The 21554-nt window shown below is 35.8% G+C and overlaps 2 protein-coding genes across 2 annotated transcripts; one reads left to right on the top strand and one right to left on the bottom strand.

Moving 5' to 3' along the window:
- Nucleotides 1-1557: 1557 nt before the first annotated feature.
- LOC147407707 (Calcium-binding EF hand family protein) lies at nucleotides 1558-14149 on the bottom strand. The gene is made up of 14 exons (XM_086436411.1): nucleotides 13886-14149; nucleotides 13616-13793; nucleotides 9224-10391; nucleotides 8164-8379; nucleotides 7853-8073; nucleotides 7462-7536; nucleotides 6927-6998; nucleotides 6741-6839; nucleotides 6523-6594; nucleotides 6331-6445; nucleotides 4380-4448; nucleotides 3550-3895; nucleotides 3238-3352; nucleotides 1558-2329 (listed from the first exon to the last, which is right to left on the bottom strand). Exons 2-14 carry the CDS (start codon nucleotides 13760-13762, stop codon nucleotides 1847-1849), a joined length of 3198 nt encoding a protein of 1065 aa, XP_086292537.1. The 5' UTR covers nucleotides 13763-13793; nucleotides 13886-14149; the 3' UTR covers nucleotides 1558-1846.
- A 1563-nt stretch (nucleotides 14150-15712) lies between these two features.
- LOC147407706 (Protein kinase superfamily protein) lies at nucleotides 15713-21073 on the top strand. The gene is made up of 4 exons (XM_086436410.1): nucleotides 15713-16133; nucleotides 17599-18378; nucleotides 20199-20246; nucleotides 20324-21073. Exons 1-4 carry the CDS (start codon nucleotides 15951-15953, stop codon nucleotides 20642-20644), a joined length of 1332 nt encoding a protein of 443 aa, XP_086292536.1. The 5' UTR covers nucleotides 15713-15950; the 3' UTR covers nucleotides 20645-21073.
- Nucleotides 21074-21554: the final 481 nt, after the last annotated feature.

Below are 21554 nucleotides of genomic sequence, written 5' to 3'. Positions count from 1 at the left end.
TTCTACATTGACAAGGCAACATCCAAGGGGGCCATCAGGCAGGTCATAATTCCTCCTTAGAGGTTTAATAGATTAAGGAAAGAAAACTTCAGAAAAATGTATTTTAGGATATTTTACCTCTCAAAAAAGGTAGTCGACCCCTCAAAGAGTTTCCATATCAATGAAATAACAGTACAACAAGTTTGACAGAAGAGAAAACATCTGCTCTACAAATAATTTTTCAACCAAACTATTTCTCCAAAACAAAGAATACCCGATTTTAGACAAAAATTACAAGTCGGACCTAGATTTTTAAGCCTGGTCGTCATAGTATGATTCTTATGTATCAAACCTAATTTGGATGTGTTGGACTGATTCACGATTAGATATATTTTTAAATTTTTTTTAATGAGAAATGTATAAACCTAGTAGAGAATGTTTTGGATGCTTTACTAAAAAAATAGCTCGTTTGGCAATTATTCTGCCAGGAAAATGAGGATTTTATCCATAATCGAAACTTAAAAAAAAAAAAAAAAAAAAAAAGATTTTTCAGACAAATGTTTCATGTGATTTTCCTTGCAATCAAACACGACCTTGGTTTTTTTTATTTTCAGGTTCTTAACAGGGAGAAAGAAATAAAAGAATAAAAGAAACAAATACCCAAGGAACTTCAATGATCAGGAGTTAACGGAGGTCACATCTCTCATAAATTTTCTTAATTCATTCCAATTCAGAGAGAATGAGTAGGACAAGAGAGAATGATTCAAGGTTAAGGACAAGAGGTTTTTTGTTAAATCCCTTTATAGTTGCTTGCTTTCGTCGTGTGAGGTCTCTTTCTCACCGTCCATAATTTGATCCGTTCTTATATCACCCAAGGTTTCCTTCTTCTTATGACTTGCCTTTTTGGGTAGAATCCTAACCTTGGACAATCTAGTCTCTTAGAGGGTGGATCACCCCAAATTTTTGTTACTTGTGCTTGAAGAATAGGGAGTCTGTCAACCACATTCTTATTCATTGTCTCTTGCATGGTATTTGGATGTTCTTTTTATCTCGTTTCCAGGTGATTTGGGTTTTTCTCCTTTCTCTTTTCGTATTTTTGGAGGGTAGGAGATTAATATCTTCTCTTCAAGAAAGAGGTATCTTTGAACTATCCTTCCTTCAATCATTGCGTGGGATCTTTGGAAAAAGCATAACAATAGAATGTTCCAAAATAAGGAAAGCTCATCTCATACGATGATTTTGAGGATTTTGGGATTACTCTTCTTTTGATCGAAGATGAATAAGGACTTCGAGGGTGTGTGCTTCCAAGATTTTATTTTCCATTGAAATACCATTCGTGACTCATAATCCCCCTTTGGACATGTAACTTTCTTTTCCTTTGTTCCTTTTTTTATTTTTGACTTTTTTCTTTCCTTGTTTTTGGCTTAATCGAGTTTTTTTTTTCTTGCTATTAAGCCACCTTTTCTCCTTTCTTTTCAATGAAATTTTTTATATTTATTAAAAAAAACAAAACAGGCACCATTCTGCAAATTCTGAGATTGAGAAACCACAATTATCCAAATTCAACTCCAAAAACAATTAAGAAATATATGTATATAAAGAATATTCAATAGATGCACATCAAGAGGAATTACGATAAAAAAAATAAGAAGAAAAATTTTCCATCCTGACAAGCCAAGAAAAAAAAAAGAATCAGATATGCAGTAATACAAAGGGATAAGCAAATCCCAAATAAAAATTACAACCATTGTTGCAGATGATACAGCACACAAATACCTAGCAACTGCTTCCTCGTGAACAAAAAACTCGCAAGAAAAGGTGTAGGAGGAGAAAAGAGTAGACATGATCTCGATGCTGAATAATTTTACTAGAAAGCACTCCAATTATCCGAACCTCTCCTAGGAGTTTGACTCTCTGACGAGGTCTTGAATGGTCCACTTGAGGCGAAAGGGTCTGCTTCATCAAAAGATGGGAACACTCGGCCATGGTCAGAGGTGCTGGAGATGGAGTCAAACCTTGCGAAACTTGAGGTTGGGGGGTCAGAGGTACTGCGGATGGAGTCAAACCTTGCAAGATTCGCGGGTGGGGGAAAAAATCCACTGTCATTCATGCTGAAGGAATCAAACCTTGAGAAGTTGTCGAATGAGTGCTCCTCTGACCCCTCACTATACCTTGGAGGGGAGTTTCCGGAGTTGAATAGTGGGGTTCCAGGCACAGAATCCCCAAAATTGAACGGGCTCTTCTTCCCAAACAAACTATCCGCCTGTGGAGAATCAGTTCTAATTGGGTTTAGACCCAAGTCACCAGACATGAAGAATGAGTTTTCTCTGTTCCTATCATGATCGGATTCCTGCATAAAATCAGTTAAGATAAAATAAGCGAAAGATAGAACACTCACCAACAAAGCAACTTGAACAATGAAACATAGGACGGGAGTTAACCACTAATATGGCAGTGTTGGAGAAGATACATGTATATTTATCAATCATTGCCCTGTCCCAACTATTTCAGGTATACTACAACATGTTGTAGGCTTACTGATTAAGCACATCAGGAAATTAAGACATGGGAGAAGATGACGATGATGAGAATAAACATGTGTTTAAGAACTTCATGCATATTTTGTAGTGTGCAAAACAACTAATGACAAGTTAGGTTCTGTTATATAAATTAAACTAAATTATAATATTTTGTGACTTATTCTAAAATTTTGAAGCATTGTCAAGTACAATTTAGTGTTTCTGCTAGTCAAATTTATTGTCGAATATAATTTGTTGCTTACTGAATTTATTTTCAGTTCAGTCTCATGTTGCCTTTTCATCTCCGACGCACCATAGGAGAAAAGATGCTGTGGAAGAGTTAGAAACTTCTCTGGAAAAAAATCAAAAGGTAGAAACCCTAGATTTTTCCATCCAAAATTCCTTCAACTTTTTCTTTAAAAATCATATCTTTTTCATGAGGTTTGAAGTTTGAAGAAGTAACTATAGTCTTGGAATTTAAGGTTGAAGAATAGGGTAAAAAAATTGCACTCAAGAGGTTGAAGATGACTTGTTTTGGGAAGAAACCAAATTCTTTACTTGACATTTCACTTTTGAATTGGACCTGTTCGACCTGCCGGCCAGAACGGTTTGGACCCGCTCCACTAGTCAACCGAGTCATTGACCGGCCCGGATTTTAAAGCATTGATTTCAACTTCTAATATATGGCAATCCCCAATGTCCACTGACTGGTTATGAACATCTGGAAGTGTTAATTTACCTTGGTATTAAAGCCCCACACTGAGTCGGTATCTTCATTAGTGTCGAAGGTACCCCAGCCAGGTTCATCAAAACTTTTGTCCCCAGAAATCATAGAATCGGCGCCACCATAATCACTGCACACGCAATCTCAACAGACTCAGATTATTTACATAAATCATTGGAAGTTCAAAAAGCAAATACTAGACAGAAAAATTAACCCAATTTTCCAAGATATGATCTGATAGTCTATCTATTGGCGTTTCTACACTGAGGAGTATATAAGGAAATACAAGCTGGACAGCAAAAGAAGAATATGAAGCCACCCTCATACCTATGGTTTTCTTTGGCATGAGGTGAAGCATCTGCTTCGGTATTCTTTCCAAAATGGCTGTCTCGGAATACATGAGATGGGCTTCCCAGTGTACTCCTTTCTGTTGGACTGCCAGGTGGGCTTCTTGCTGATTCATCATCACTTTGGGCGTATGCTGAACCACCATCATGGACATGCTCACTTGTACTTGAAGGCTTCTCTGCCTTAAGATTAACATTTGAGGATGAATCAGCAGTTAAATCCTCACCTATGAAGGCTTTTTCTTTCCAAACAGATTTGGACTTCTCTTTTGGAGGAGCTATGACATTTTGCACATCAAGAGTGAGCTCCTTGGCAAATGTAAATCCTGCATGTACGCATGATACATACAGTTATTCAGATTTACTCATACGCATGTTAAATTCTCAGAGAACTTAAAATCATAGATATCATCATGTCAGTTCATGTTGCATGTGGTTAAAAACAGGTTAACAAGTATGAGGTACACCAGATAATATCAGAAATTTCCACTATGAGAAATTTGGAGAAAATATTGATGTGGACAAGAGTGTAACATCCCTCAACTGATGGATTGGTGGGAAGCCTAAGGGTTCTACCCCAATTTGGATGGACCCCGAAACAAGTACACCATAAAAAATAATCCTCCTTCACGAATCGAAGAGCTCCCTTTCCTACAAAATGGCCTAAGAATGCCCCTTTTTTCAACTGTTGGCCTTTTCAATTCACATCACATATGCAGGGGGATTAGAACCCGACATTTGATGATTCTCAAGTAAAGGTTTGCAAGTCAGAAATGACCTGATTCAACATGTTAATTATTTTTAGCATACCTTCATCTTCAAACTTATCCCAATCTTCATCCCAATCAGCTGCTCCCTCTTGAATGCCAGATTGCCAGCCTTAAGAAGAGCACAGAAATGAAAAATGTAAGAAAATGAAAATGCTTGGCCAACAGGAACTTTTAAGAGGAATGAGAAAACGACAGTACGCATTTCAGTACAACTCCTAACAACCTGAATACAGGACTATTTGTACAAGTCTTAAAAATATACTGCCATAGATATTTGATAGAAAATAAGATTTAAATTTTTACATCATCATTACCATAAAAGCTGATATTCCATCCACAATACATTTTCCAGAAGCTACTTTAAGTGATCTATTCAAAAGCATCATCAATGAAGCTTTGTTTACAGATAAGTAAACTGGTATCAACAAGAATATGATGCTTAAGAAGGACCACTTAGCTAAGTGGTAAGACCTTGTGGAGGTTGTTCCCAAGGTCTTAGGTTCAAACCCCTTGAACCCCTTCTTATGCTAACCACTAACCCCACCTAGCAAAAAAAAATTAAAGAATACGATGCCTCATAGAAACCTTCCAATTCATTATACTTTAATCACATCAACACGTATAGTTTTTTATTCATAAATTTACAGGAGAAAGCTGATGGACTGTCACTTTTTTGGAATATAGAAAAAAGAGATTTTAATTAAGAAAGCGATGGATGAGAAAATCATCGAAATAAAACAAGTGCAATAGATTAGCACAGAAGCTTACAAACAGAATCCAAAAAATGCTAATAACTTGCACCAAAACAATATAAACCCCAAAATGTTAATAACATGATCCTACATTGCGTGCTCTTTCCAATCAAATACTCGAGATTCCTCTCCCTCCAACGAAGCCAACGAACTGTGAAAGGAGGTAAATACTGAAGGATCCATTCTCTAAGGCCAGATATTGCCAACTTTGAAAAGTGAGAGGACCAAGGAAGGAAAAAACCAGAGCTTTGGAATAGGGACACGAAATGGGACCATACAGCATATGCAATATCACCATGAGTTGGAATGTCATTAACTGACTCCCAAAAGAGTTGCCCATGGAACAAAGTTCACAGAAATAATGCGCTTAGCCTGTCAAAGGTTAGGATTTTATTGGGTAATGCAGACTAAATGAAGAAGGCAGCTTTTGAAGGATTTTTTTCCCCCTCCAAGTAGAAAACTCTGTAAATTTAGAATTTTTCCCGAGACTTGGGATGTGGATTATATAAGCATGTCACCAAAAATACTTATCCTTCGTGCTTCCCATGGTAGACGATCCTCCTACCTTGGGGAAATGGCAATATAGGACAATTGCTTTGTGTGGCCAGCAACCAGAAAACTAAAGGCTAGGAGCAACAAAAAGAACATCTAATTAAAGACATGTTCATGTGAACAGATATAGCAAAGAAAATGGAGTGGAATACAACAAAAGTTTGACCAAAGATGCTCAGTCTGGACTAGATTTATCTCTTGGCATGTTCATAACTGTTTTAATCCCAGATATGAAGCTAAGTAGCCCCTAGTAGAAAGGACTGAAGGAAAAAAATCTAATACAGAACTAAAAATATTTAAAAATACAATATTTAGAAATCATAGCTTAAGGTGAAAAAAAAAAAAAAGGAAACATTAGAAATAAAACAGGTTCCAAGAGCTAGGATTGATAATGACACATTAAAGGCAAAGCTCAAAATATTCTATGATTAATATTCAAATATAAAACATCAGATGCCTTGGTGTTTTTAATTAGGTAAATTGCAAAACATCAATAACGTACTATTGACAACTCTGAATGTTATAATTTCTATTAGAGAAAAAAAGTTTTCATGTAATGGCATGGATATTCAATAGAAAAAAATAACAATAGCAAATACTTTGAAATATAGTGAAATTAAACAAGTTTACTGTGTGGTCCCTAAAATGGTCCTCTCGAAGAATTATATCAAATGGGAATGAAGGTACCAAATGGAAGCTCGACTAATGCAGTTGGTTTAACACGTAATCCATATTTCTTGCAACGTTCATTTAAAGCTTTCACTAGCTCCTCAAGGTCTGATTGTATACGATCTGCACGAACCTAAACAAGCCAGCAAGGAATTAAAGTCAGGCAACATTTTATATGGTCTCCACTAACTTGTCATAGTCATAATTTACCTGAAGAATGCCATCAGCACTGCCACCTTGTTCCATTTTGACAATTGCATTATATAATTCCATTTTCCTCTCCTACAATTGAATCAAGTATGATATAACTTCAACATATAAAAACTTCACTAAAAAAAAAAAAACACAGTTATTCCAAATAAAGTATCAAAATATAAAAACAGAAGAGGTAACTTCTTAGCCATCCATGAAAAAAGAAGTTGAGGTACCTGAATATCCCGAAATGTAGCCTCTTCAATAGTTAATTTAGAGGCTACATCACCGACTTGCTTGTATTTCTCTTCATATTTCTTAGTCAGTGACTCAGCCTGAAATTACAATAGTTAATCTAAAGGCTACAGCACAAACTTGCTAGGTAAAAGAAAAATATGCACCATGTGCATTTAGGAAGGTACCTCTCGTTTATCAGCAGAAGCCCTCTCTGTTATCTCATTAAGTCTATTGTCACATCTGCTCTTATATAAAACCTGATAATAAAAGAGAAAAGAGATGAATTAACCATGGAGTAAATCATGGAAAATATTTCGTTTACTCTTCATTTATTTCTTGACTAATTTCTGTAGGGGGAAAAAAACTTCTGATTTGTTGCCAACCCCAAAATATTTGGAATGAAGCATGGATAATGACGCATTCTGATTCAAAACACATCAATGAATGACACTGATGATCACTAGCCCAAACGTAGAAAAAGTGAATTTGATCGTATGGTTGTGAAGCTTTGTTGGAAATATATGGTTGTGAAGCTTTGTTGGAAATATACAACTTTTTCCTAATAATTTAACTTCCATACTATATAATTGAGCTCCAATTGTATCATATGAATAGCATGAAACTGACTAGAGTATGTCTATAAGAATATAAGTAATTGTTACCGCACAGTGACGTAAAGAGTGTACAAGAGTAACCAAACAGAAAATAGAAGCTACTCACAAGTTCCTGCATCTTAGTGCGATAGAATTCAATCTTCTCTTTTGAATCTAGAATCTCCTTCTCCAATTCTTCCACCTTCCCAGTTTACAAAAGAACCAAGACAGATCAGCTGAATTCCAGGAAAAGTGTCGAGCCATCCAAGTACTTTATAAAGTAAACCACTTAAAAAAAAACATGTAATATCTTAAGAGTATACATAAAGTGCCACTTAAAGTACAAAAAGAAACAGAAAGAAAAGCACTACACAAAAATCCTTGTACATTTGACAGTAAAAAAAAAACCTTTTTTATCAGTAGACTTAAAAGTACTTTCCAACTTCGCATAATTGGTAATAAAGAAAGAACTACCAGGCAAGAGGAATTGTCATATGAAGAAGGTGGAAAAGAAGTACCTTTTTATCTGCCTCCGTTGCTTCTTGGAACTTTGAGTTTATTGAGTTCTGTTCCTCTTTACTAAGTTGGTTCACAAGGTGCTTCTCCACTACTGGCACCCTTGACTTTTGCTGATTGGGCTGCACTCTTCCATCAGCCTGAGGATGGACGGGAACTTGCATTTGTGGTCTCACTCCAGCTGCCGGTGTTATTGTTCGTGCACCATGATGTTGCGGAAAACCTAATAAAAAAATAGAAAAAAAAATGATGAAAATCCAATGAAATGCAGTAAAGGGAGTTAGGAGGCATGCAGAAAAATGTGAAACAATACCAGTAGATCCCCAAGCTGCATTTGCATATGGAGCTGTTGGTTGACCTGCAATGGGCATCGGTGTCTCATCATACATGATACCACTTGGAAGAACTGTTGGAAGAGGACGACCTTCCCTGTATCGCTCCATCAAATAGAGTGCTGTGCAGAACTCTCTCAACGAAAGCATGCTATCATTATCTTGATCAGATAAGTCCCACACTTGCTTTAATACCTCTGACAGGTGACAATTAAGAATGCTATAATGAGCATAATTTGACAATGTAACAATATAATTGTCTCTAGATGTTATATGCAGTATTTAAATTCAAAGACATATAAATGTTATCAATGCTTCAGTCAAGACACCGACTCACGCAGAAAAGATGTTGAATAATAGAACACGTGTGACACACATTGTATTATGATATGGGATTTGCTATTGTATTACGACACACACACACACACACAATTTAAATCCGGGAGTTACTATAAAGAGTGAATATGGGATTTACAATATATAGCAAATTAAATAGTCTTCTGGAGACTCCTGGCTTCTTCTTCCATCTCCTGTAGACCCACCTCTTCTGTTGAGAAGTTTGCTGTGGTGTTGCACAAGTACATTGTGTGCTGGATGCCCGTATCCCCAAACTCCAAATCATCTGGGTCTGTTTTGGAAAGCCACAAGATATCCTATGCAGGGTCTAGAGGAAGCATAATGCATATCATTATAAATACTGCTTATTTTTAAATACATAATGGAAGAGAATTTAAGTTCAAGTCTATACATGAATCACACAATTGTAGTCGCACGTTCCAATGTCATATATCATGAAGGGCCATGTGGAGTGTAGACTAGAGGAAGCATAATTGCAAATCATTATAAATACTGCTTATGTTTTAAATACATAATGGAAGAGAATTTAAGTTCGAGTCTTTACATGAATCACACAATTGTAGTCGCACATTCCAATGTCATATATCATGAAACGAATGTAGTCGACCAGAACAGTTCCAAACAACCGAAGTTTAACTCAGAAATATATAAGACCCAAAACTGAATCACAAAATAGAGTCATACCCCTTGGAAGTCTCCAACTCAAAAACAGGTTGCGTGCCTGGTCACCCGTGATTTTCCCATCTCTATCTGTGTCCACCTCCACAAACACTTTGGAATACTTCTGAATGTCAGATTGAGTCATCTTTGGCCATGGAATCTGGGATTGATTGGAAGAAGAATTCCCAGCTCCAACTGAAATCCCAGATGAAGTAAATGAGGAAGTACTCTGAGTTGGTAAATGTTGGTTTTGTTTCATGAGTGACTGGGCACGCTGAAGTTGACCACCTGTGGGTTGCATTGTAAATGTGCTTTGCAAAGAATCAAGTGAGCTCTGCTTAGTTGAAGTTTGGGGGCCAGTAGTTACAGGCACAATGGACGATGATGCAGGTACACTGCTTACAGAAAAACTAGGTGCAGAGGTAACTTGCTTTGATTGAGATGGGGTTGCAGAAAACATATCTCCCCCGAAAACAGAGTCCAAAGCGAAACCATTTCCAGAAACCATTGATTTAGAATCCTTCACTGCTGGTTGGAAGGACGGTAAAACCTGATCTTGTGGTTTCGGTGCAACTGAAGGTGTTGGCCCAGGCGTTGTTTGTGGTCGGGGTGGTAATGAAGGTGTCACTCCCGATGATCCGAGTCCAAATCCGTCCACAGTCACAGGAGTAACACCTCTACTAGGGACTTGTGTTGTTGCGCCCGTTGGAGGTCCAACTGTCCTACCACCAAGCCAATCGGTTGAGACACTTGAAGTTGGAAGACGTGGAGCCCCCATAGTACTTCCACCGGAGTTAATTCCTTGAATGGCAGTGCCCTGCATCGGAAGTGAACCAGCACCAGCAGGCATAGCTTGGGGAGGCCTCATGAATTGATGGCCCTGAGATGGAAAAAATTGTTGGTTCATGCCCGCATTTGGAAGTACTTGTGGCCCTCCGAAGCCAATATTTTGGGATGCAGTTGGTGCAGCTGCAGTCATCTGAGCCGCAGAACTTAACTGAGGTGCAGGCATGGCTGCAAGATTTATCTGGGGTGGTGGGATTTTAGCTGCAGCAGGGCCAAATAATGCTGCCTTCACAATATCTGGGGTTAGTTCACGCTTACTTTGTGCCACAGTTACGAGTTTAAGAGCATTGTAAAACTCTGCCCGACCGAGGAAACCAGTTCGGTTCTGATCAGCGTGAGTCCATATCTGCAAACAGGAGAAAATGTAAAAATGGATACTGGAGTTGGTCTAGAAAGCTAGAAAGTAGAAACTCACTTGAGTTTCAAGCTTTTGCTTTTGATAAAAAAATAGTGTTCTAAAAGGGAAAAGAAATGAAAAATTTCTAGAAGATGATAAGAATGAAAATATAATTTAACAATTGTCTACAGGTAATTAATATGGAGCAATGTGCATTGATAAAGTACCAGTAACCTATAGTACACAGGATTGAGCATTCATAACAAAAAAAATCATACCGGTAAAATATAACAAGGTATGAATTACCACAAGTTCTACCGTGTCACATCCCAAGACTCGCGAAAAGAAACTGAATTACTATGCATGGGTTGGTAACCGAGTCAATATCTCTAGTTCAACAGTCTTGAATTTACAAGGCAAAGACAGGTACACAAATCTTTTTTACTTTTTGAGAGGCACTAGGCACATAAACATTCAATTCTTAGCTTTAGAATTATGATATTTAATTACTGGGAGTTAAAAAAATAAAAATAAAAAAATGATTTCACACACCTGGACAAACATCGTTTTTGATGAAGAATGTCATGTGGACAGCCATTAAAGGTAATTAAACACAGATGTAATGAAGACCAAAGCCCCTTATAGCTGGCTCAAATATGGTGTCATGACCAAGTTATCCCAGCCACCCACTTCACTGCTACCTTTCTCAATAACACTCATCTCAGTTTATTTGCCAAATGTTACCTCTCTTTTTTCCTTTAGAAATGAAAGCATTCAAGAAATATCTAGGAGTAGCTCCAATAGACAATAAACTAAGAGAAAATCAATTGAGATGGTTTGGGCGCATTCAACAATGACCGACTACAGTTCCAATTAGAAGGAATATACAAGTTCAAGGTTCTAGTAGTGCAAGGGGAAGGCCTAAAAGAGCATGGATTGAGATGGTGAAAACAGATAGGAACGAACTTCCAATAAAAAAGATGAGGCTCTGCATAGATTGAACAAAGGAACATGATATCTTTAGTATCCCCCAAAGGGAATTTGTTCCTTCCCATAAGTCATTGACAATGTCAAACTCATTTAAGTTCCATCCAACTTATCACAATTTTTGGTTCCCCCTTTGATTATTTCCAAGAAAAGACTGTTGTCTGAGACAAAACACAGTTCACCATACAAACGCAAGACCTTCTCGTTTAATGGAATCAATGCCTCCACTCTGCCTAGTATAAATGGATGGAAGAGCCCACCACTCAAAAAGCTTAACTTCACTAGTAAGTTCATGCGAACTAAGGATGCCTCTTTGCGAATCTACTCATAATTTGTCATCAGATTCCAACTTCTAAACAGAACAGCAGTGGAATTGACGCAAAGCTATGTAAGGACACAACAAAAGGTGGTTGACATAGCACCTTTGAGAAGCTAAAAAAGAAGAAGCTATATTTAGATCTGAAGTGCTTCAAAAAAATATGAATGGTAAAACATCAAATAACTGTTGCTTAACAACTTAATAAATTAGTGTATATGGAATGGATTATGGCGACCCTCTTCAAGACCTTTTTTAATAGAAAATCATTCAAATAAAACACGAAAGTACCTTACATATTAGTAAATGTTTACGGGGTGTGTTGACAAGCATAAGAGTGCCATTGTGTAATGAACATTGAAAAAATCCTAAAAGAGAGGAATTCAAGATAGCATCATAATGACAAAAAGACTTAAGATCAAGCAAATAATACATCAGATGGTTTGGCTTCCTTATAATAGCATCTAAAAGAGGAAGAAAGAGACTATATGTCCAACTAGAATTCTTATCTTTTAGTATATTTGAAATTAGATATGTCATTAGGGCAATACGGCAACACGAAGAATCCCATTATTGCTTGTTTGAACTTTCCTAGTTATCTTAGTGGAGCATATGGGTTTTTCAGTAAGATCTTTCAATCATTCCTTTGTTTAGGAGTCTAGATCTCCCTTCCCAACTGTCACGTTTTGGAGGCCAAAATTTCCTTTGGCTGTTCAAAAGAGGATCCTAATGATGGACCAAGTCAGTTGTCATGGTCTTATTGCTTAGAACAGTGGATCATATTTTCATACAATGCACATTTGCTTGCGGCATATGGTCTCTTGTCTCTTTTCAACATCCCAATGTGCTTTCCTGGAAAGTTATATTCCTTGTTTGAGGAATGGCACTGTTGGTGCTCCTTTTTCCACCTCCAAAAGGATTATATGAATGCAATTCCATTTGCTATTTGTTGGAAATTTTGAAGGAAAAGGAATTATTGATCATTGAGGATTTGTGAGTACTTGTTGCAGGAGATAATCAATCCAATTCTGGGATTTTAATTCATCTGGTGCGAACTCTTTAAGAAATTTAAGGGGGTGTTTTTTGAAGATCTCTTGGTAGATGAGATTTGGTTTGCAATATTAGATGTGAAGACTGAGGTGTGCTTGGGGTTTGAGGTGTCACTGGGTTGATGCTTTATGCTGTACTTGTTATAAGCTAAGATAGCTCGACCTCCATTTTTTACTAACAAATTTTACTTATAAAAAAAAAAAATGTCTCCACAAGATGCATTTCCAACAGCCAAAAGAAAACCCAGAACCTAAAGTGATCAGTACATGAAAAGAGGATTCAACAAGGTCATAAGATTTCGTCTACTAAAAAGCCCAAAGAAGTTATGAACTATCCCTTAGGTTTCAATCATTTTTTTGGAAATATGTGGGTGAGCTTCTTTCAATCTTCTTCTTTTATTTTTTTCTTGCCCTTTGCAAATACCAAGTTGAAACTTCCTCCAAGTAAATTGCAAACAACAACCAAAATGAAATCCATTCCCTTTTAAAGTTCTTAAATTCTATAACGAAATCCGCTTGTCTACATCAAGATGCGACCTAGCTTCAGGGAAACCAGGGCCTCTTTCAGGCTGCAAGCTAAATGATCAGATCTCAATGTCAACTTACCTAGCTATAGTCACAGAGAAAAAATAACTCATGAAATTCAAAGTTTTAACTTTCAACCTAAAATATGTATAACTGCATTTACAATAAGCTAAAATCATTGAATTTCAATTGGAATTCAGAAAAATCTGATATTTCTGAACCAAAATGGGAATTCATGTAGTACCCATCAAATAACAAGAACTCGGCGCCAATAAGAAACAACATATCTACCAATCTGATCTAAACACAGGCATTGAATTTCACTGTTTTAGAGGTTTGAGGGCACGAATCGGTACCTGGGCGAGGACCAGTTTCGACAAATTCGAACCTTGAAAGAAGGAAACGGCCTCGGCTCCGCTTATTCTCCCATCATGATCCAAATCTGCTCTCCTGAAATACGCATCAAAGAGATCCACGTTCGGCGCTTGGTTTTGCCCAGCCATTTTTCAAAACTACTCCAGATCGATCTAACGACTGCGAATCAAATAAATTCGCAGATCAGACCATGAAAACAAACCCAATCCGGTTTATAAACATCAAAGTAACGATCAGAAGCATAAACAGACCAGAATTCAAAACCCTAGAATCAAGGACAGATAAGAGGGGGAGATTGGGGTTTTTATTAGACGATCTCAGCCACGTCGAAGAACGATTGGAGAGACTGAATCTGGATTTTGTTCGTGGGATCGAGAGATTGATGGGTTTTCGAGGATTTGATTGAGGACGAGTAAAGCGGGGTGATTGGAAGAATTTGCAGATTTGGAAATTTGGAGCACAAAACAGAGATTTTTATCACAAAAAAATGCATCTGCTGTGCGGCATTTCTCCCTCGATTGAGATAGTAGTAAATAGCACGGGCCCAGTACAATGACCAAAATACCCCCTACCTTGTTCAAAATATATCGGAAATATCGAGCATCATTGTTGAATCAGGCCATCATTTGTGTTTGGGCCCGCACGCTCTCCTCCACATCGGACTGAGTGCCATGTCAGCATCTTTAATATATATAAATAATATTCTTTTGAAATGGAATATTATGAACCTGTGTACGACTAACCTTGTTAAGTAAGTAACGATTTCACCTTTACTAAGGATCTTTGAGCTCAACTTGTGACATCCAGACCCATTATCCGATTCTTCAAAGTTGTAGAAGACAAAATTTTATTAATTTAAAAAAGAAAAATTTTGAATTTAAAAGTTTAGTTTATTTTTAAATCTTGACAAAATTCAAAAATATCTTCTTTTTTTTTTCATGAGATTTGTAAGACTGTGGTGTTGAATTGCCAATGTGATAATCCATTTGAGCAAATCAATTCTCAATAAAACTTCAAATCTTACTAAATAAAGAGAATATAAGCATATTTATTTATTTTCGTTTCTTCTTTTGAAAAGTTACTTAAAACTCTTGAATGATCCCTAATTTATTTAAGAAATTTTTTATATTAAAATCTCAACTTGATTTTTCTTTACAATATTTATGTACTCAAATTATCCCATTTTCTCATCTTCTCCACATACTTAAGTTCTTCAACTACGATTACAACCATTTTTGATGATTTTTTTTTCTATAATCATTGATGACAATGAAGAATATCATATCCTAATTTTAAATATTTAGATGTATTTCAATCATTATAACAAAAAAAAAAAAATTTGAAATTGAGATTCTAATTTGTTTTTTACTATTTCATTGTAACTGATTGGAGTGTTTGTTTCGCAACAATAACATGTGCATGTTTGGTATTTTGAGAAGATCTATTGAGTATCAAAGTAAAAAAAAAAAAAAAAAATTGAAAAGAAACGAAAAAAATTTAAATAACATTTATAGTGTCGAGTTCAACAATTTTATTGTTGAATTTGACATTTTTTTTTTATTGAGTTCAATAATTTATAAAAATTATAATAATGGATATATATATATATATATATATATATATGTTATTATAGTGTTGAATTCAAACATTTTAAATGTGATTTGTATTTTTTTTATTTATTTCAATAATAGATAAATTTTTTTAAAATACTTAAAATTCATATATTATAGTTGTGAAATGAATGTTAAAATAAAAAATTACAATGAAATCTTAAATTTTTTTAAATCTCAATTTCACTTGTCAAATTTTGTTATAAAATTTTAAAATAAATTAAAAAAATTATTTATATATTTAAAATTAAGAATATATCAATTTTTCATTCATCAATCAAAGTCCATAGTAGTTGAAAAATCGAAGTACACGAGGAAGAAAAAAAAAGAGAGAGGGTAATTTAGGTATTTAAAAAAATATTGGAATGAGAAATGAGGTTGAGTGACCATTAAAAAAGAAAAAGTTTATTAAATAAACTATCAAGCTACCGATGAAAAGCTAGGGATTATGTAGAAAGAAATCAGTCCGATAGGGTCTATTATGTAATTTTCTTAAAAAAAAAACAGATATTTTATTGCAGCCTCGAAGACCACGAATAAGCGGCAGCTCAATTTCTATGTTTCTCAGTCTCATCTTGAATTTCTCGGTGAAATTTTATTTCCATATCTCTTCCCACAGCAATTAACAACAAGAGAAGAGAAGTGATTCAGAAGAATCAGATTGGATTGGAGAGAGAGAGAGAGAGAGAAGGGAAGAAGAAGAGAGATGTCGTGTTCTTCGTCATCAGGTTCAGAAGAAGAAGACGAAGGGATGGAGGCGTACAGGAAAGGAGGATACCACGCGGTGAGAGTAGGCGATCCGTTTGCTGATGGTCGATACATCGCCCAAAGAAAGCTTGGTTGGGGACATTTCTCCACTGTTTGGCTCGCCTATGACACACGTTCCTCTGTATGCTTCACCGCCTCTCTCTCTATCATATATATTTTAAAATTTCGTTTATCTTCGATAGAGGTCTCTCTATTGACACTTTTTCCACTTACCCAGTTTTTTTTTTGTGGGTATTTTACGAGATTTGCACGAATTGAATCTGGGTTTTGGAAAAAAATGTAATTTTTATTTAACTTTCTCTGGTTTCTTATGCCTTCTTCTTATCTGAGTTCTATTTTTTCCATTCGGAGATGTCTGGATTCTGCAGTTCTGTTTAAAAGATCTCATATTTCTTGTTAACTGAGTTTTATTTGCGATTTGGTGATAGTCTGAATTCTGCAGTTCTCTGTGAAAGATCTCATATTTAATGACAATCAATCAATTCTATCCCGAGTTTGAGGAGAGTTATTTTTGTTCTATTTATTTTATCCCGAGTTCCCCCCTAGTTTGAGTGTATTTTGCTCGGTTTTTTTTTTTACAATTCTATCCCGGTTTTTTACAATTCTGGGAAATTGTGTTGTAAAATTTATGCATTTAAATCTTCAACATGACTTTCATTGTCCCAATAGAATCTAGTCAACGTATATCTCAAAACATACCATTCATGTTAAATTAAAACAAGGTTATGGTTACTTACCTTGTGCCATCGCAAAACCGTTGATTTGATATGTTGGAGGCGTGTCTTTCAATCCACATTCCTTGTAATCTTTGAAACCCGATAAAATTGATCTTTTATTGTTAGACTCACCTTCCCCCTTCTCTCTATGTGGATTGGTTGGATTAGTGATTGATGTATATCACTTCTTTTAGTATTATCTTATTTTGTGCGTTCTCCACAATTTGTTGTCTATTCAACACTTTCAATATGGGGTAGTCGATCCCTTTTATAGACGAAGATTGAGGGCCTATAATCATTCTTTTAATAGGTTTCCTATCTATCAAGGTTTCCTACTAAACCTTAAAGAATATATTAGTTCTAATTATGTTGGGTTTCTATTAATATTGATATTCCATTGTATTATAAAATCTTTGTTCGATTTTGAAATCAAAACTGTGGAGGTCAATTTGACCAAGGTCAATGAGGCCACACATTACATGGGATTATAACAAATCGATCTTCTCTTCTAGAATCTCTAATGTTTATTGATGGGTTTTTGTGAAATCGACTTTCATCCATTATTTTACACCTTTTTGCTTCTTGGTTTCTCTTTGTGGCAGATATCGTCTGAATTTTTTTTCTTTCTGTGAAGGGTCTCACTCATCTAAATTCATTGGAAATCTTATCCTCATTGTAAAATCTATCAATTTCTCCATTTAGTAATTATCTTATGTGATTTATTATCTGGGTTTATTCCCTTTTGACATCTTTTACTTTGTATATGTTCTCTTCTCAGTTTTTCTTATGTGTTCTGCTTTATTTCACGATTTTTTTTTCTTCCTACAATGATCAAGTATAGAATCCCTGAAAAATTCTTATGTTTTGCAGAGATTTGTCGCTCTTAAAATCCAGAAGAGTGCTACTGAATTTGCTGAAGCGGCCCTCCATGAGATCCAAATCCTCTCTGCGATAGCTGATGGAGACCCTTCAAATTCCAAGTGTGTTGTTCGATTGATTGACCACTTTAAGCATTCTGGTCCAAATGGGCAACATTTGTGCATGGTCCTTGAATTCCTAGGTGACAATTTACTCCGTTTGATTAAATATAACCGTTATAAAGGCCTTCCATTGAATAAAGTTAGGGAGATTTGCAGATCGATTTTGTTGGGTCTTGATTACTTGCATAGAGACCTTGGAATAATCCACACAGACCTAAAACCTGAAAACATTCTTCTTGTCTCCACTATTGATCCTACCAAAGACCCTATTCTTTCTGGGTTCTTTCCAATCCTTAAGAAGCCAGAAGGAAATCTTAATGGTGCTGCTGTGGGGAATATAGTTGAGAAGAAGCTGAAGAAAAGGGCAAAGAGGGCAGTGACTAAGATCTTGAAAAGGAGAGCTTCATTGGGGGGTGTTCCCAAGCGAGAGAGGTTCTTGGAAGGGATTGATCTAAGGTGCAAAGTTGTGGATTTTGGGAATGCTTGTTGGGTTGATAACCAGTTCACAAAAGATATTCAGACAAGGCAATATAAAGCTCCTGAGGTTATCCTTGGGGCCAGCTACTCCTCCTCTGTTGATATGTGGTCTTTCGCGTGCATTGCCTTCGAGCTTGCTGTGGGTGACATGTTGTTTGCTCCTAAGAGTGGTCAAGGGTTTAGCGAGGATGAGGTATAATTGTCTAGTTAATTCATAGTAATATGGACTGCACACCAAGTATTAGAAACATCGGTATTGGAACACACAGTGGGGTCTCAAAAACTGCAACACATTGTCCACTAAGATTTGCATTGATTTTTGAAACCCAGTGAAATTTGAAAAGAATATGAGTATGGGATAGGAAGGTATATTACAGGTACTATGTTTATAATGACGATTCAAACATATCTATGCGGATTATTATATGCAGAAAAATGTATTAGAATTGCATAACATGTGCTGTCCAACACAGGTATGAGGTGTTTGACACGACACCTTTGAGAAGCCCAAAAGGCCAAAACAGTGATATGTGTATGCATTATAATATAAAAGTAGATATCTAATATCAAACCTTGGTCGTGTGAAACAATTTAATAAGTTAGTATGTGGAGGATAGATCACACCAATCCTCCTTCAAAAGTCATTTTTTTACAGTGCGTCATTAAAATAAAGGGTGACACTACCTTGAGAGTTAGGATGTGTGTCAAGGCTTGTCGTGCCCATGTATTTGACATGGCAAAAATCCTAAGAGTGCCCTGTCCTTATTACATAGTATGAGGGAGATTGCTATCACATGACCCATGCTCTCTCTCTCAAGACCCAATTGTCAGTGATATGTGGGAACTTATTGGTTGAACAAAGATAAAAACATGTGTTGATAAATATAGTAATTATATATGCTGAAAAAAACTAGAAAAAAATAAACCTAAAATCTAGAAATATAGATAATGATGGTTCCTTCCTGTTTTCATTGTTCGTCTTCTTAACGAGTTTCACTTTATGGGAAAAACAGAAGACATGTGCATCTACTACTTCAATAATGTAAGCAGATATATGCAAGGCTATACATATACAAATTTGCAATGGGGCAACTGGTACTTGATTATATATCTGCCACACAATATGACCAATATAATGTGTATTTAGTATGTACCAGATTATGCAATTTGAACTCTTTGGTTGGAAAGAGTTCAATAGGGGACAGAAAAAAAAAAGTGAAAGAATTGAAGAAAATAAAAACCAAGCATGGTATCTTCTTGTACTTCTGAATTGTATGATTGCGATGATGCCCATGAACATAGATTAAAATGAAGATAATTTTTCTTTTGATTGTCAAAATGGTCTATATTCCAAAGAGTTGTGTTTTTGTGATTATGATTTGCGTTTATTAGATAAATTAATTATCTTGGTATGAACATAATGGAAGAGTTCTAAATTTTGCTTGCTTTATTATTATTATTATTATTATTTGATGAGTGTGGATTAAGTTCATGTTGCTTGGTCAATTCTTTATGATCTTATGTTATCTTATAAGATTTCTTGGGTATCTAGAAGGACCCAACTATTTTTTTAAAAATCATTTTATTAGGAAAATGATTAGTTACTTAAATGGACAGTATGATTCTTCATTTTTTGGTTCTTCACTCATGTAACGTAGAAATGGACATTTGTACCAGTTTCACTGAACAGTGATACGGATAGAGCTGATACTTCAAGACATCAATAAATTTGTCTGATGGGTTAAGAGATTTTTTGTGAAATATTAGAAACATAAAATAGAAGAACAAAAAAGTTGTAGATTAGATGTAAACTACATTAAAAATAACCACATGGAAGGAGAAAATCTGTAAGATTTTTCTTAAGAAGAATGTTAACTTCTCTATTTCGTTTGGTACTTTTCAAAAGATTGAATAGATAAAATTGAACTTAGGTTATCTGGTAATAAATTCATAACACACTCTATCCTATATTTATGATTTTGTCAATGAGACTATTGATTTATTGGATTTCAGGATCACCTTGCTCTAATGATGGAATTCTTGGGGAAGATACCTCGAAAGGTGAGACTTGAGAGAACTCTCATCCCTCTACTCTCTTACAATCCCATCTAACACCTCTCCCCTGCTTTCAAGAACAGATTTCTATCGGGGGATCTCGATCAAAAGACTTCTTTGATCGACATGGGGACCTAAAGAGGATCCGAAGGCTGAAATTCTGTCCACTAGATCAATTTCTGGTCGAGAAATGCAAATTTCAAGAGTCAGATGCTCGTGAGTTTACCAAGTTTTTGTGCCCCCTTCTTGACTTTGTACCAGAGAAGAGGCCGACAGCACAACAGTGCCTGCAACATCCATGGCTCAATAACAGAAATCTAACCCCTTGTGAGGAAACAAAGGACCCGAGTGTAGAAAAGTTGGAGGTTGGGATGAATAAGCTTCAGATTAAGGTGGGGAAGTAAGAAAGGGGTTGTAACGATTTGGCGTCTGCCACCTGTCAGGTTCCCTCTCTCCATCGTCAAGGGTATTGATTGTGATTTATTTTTTGGGTTTGTAAAGATCACAATTTTTCATTAATTAAAGAAGCAGACTAGTGTTACAACAAGGAAGTGACTTCAATGAAGACAGGACTCCAACTGTCCTTCGACATCAATGGACTTCTGGCACAGATGTTCGCCAGAAAGATTTGTTTTTCTACAAATACATGTATTAGTTTTTCAAGATGATGTAAGATTTGTGAGGGTAGAGCTGACAGATGGATTGGGAGGGGGGTGCCCCAAAAACTCTTGTTTTGACTCAATTGATGCTAACATCCATAATGCCAATGTGTTTTTTTACAAAGCAGTGACCATTTTGATTATTAAAGGAGCACAACAGTGAGTTATTGTGTACGTTTGGTAGTATGGACAGCTTTTCCTTCTTGATGTGAATCTTAGTGGGTATTGCTGGTTGCTAATATATATGAATATGATTTTATTATTGTGATTATTGTTGTTTCAAAGTAATGTATTGTTTGTGTTTGGACTTCAAAGAGTTTTGATTAGAATTTATTCAAATATTTAAGATAGAAATGAAGTGAAGATGGATCTGTCTTAACTTTTTTTTGATGATACTAACAATTTGATTAGCAAACTTTTATCGCTAATTTTTCTCTCAAGTTATAAATGGCTTCTACAACAGGACTTGTACTTTGTATTATGACCTCTTCTATGAGTGCGGGCGAATTTTTTGGGTTTTTTTTGGAGGTTCTGTGCAGGCCAATTGCCATACCAAGGACAGTTGAAATGTGATTACTAACCAAAAAAAAAAAAAGTTTAGAGGTGATCGAACTCATTAAAATTGGACAATCTTTGAATTGATGTCTAAAGGATG

The sequence above is a fragment of the Akebia trifoliata genome, chromosome 3, assembly GCF_017979445.1.
Source record: "Akebia trifoliata isolate Shusen 1 chromosome 3, ASM1797944v1, whole genome shotgun sequence".
In the NCBI taxonomy this organism is placed as follows: domain Eukaryota; kingdom Viridiplantae; phylum Streptophyta; class Magnoliopsida; order Ranunculales; family Lardizabalaceae; genus Akebia; species Akebia trifoliata.
Note: the sequence above shows the minus strand (reverse complement) of the source record. Positions and strands in the feature narration are given on the sequence as shown.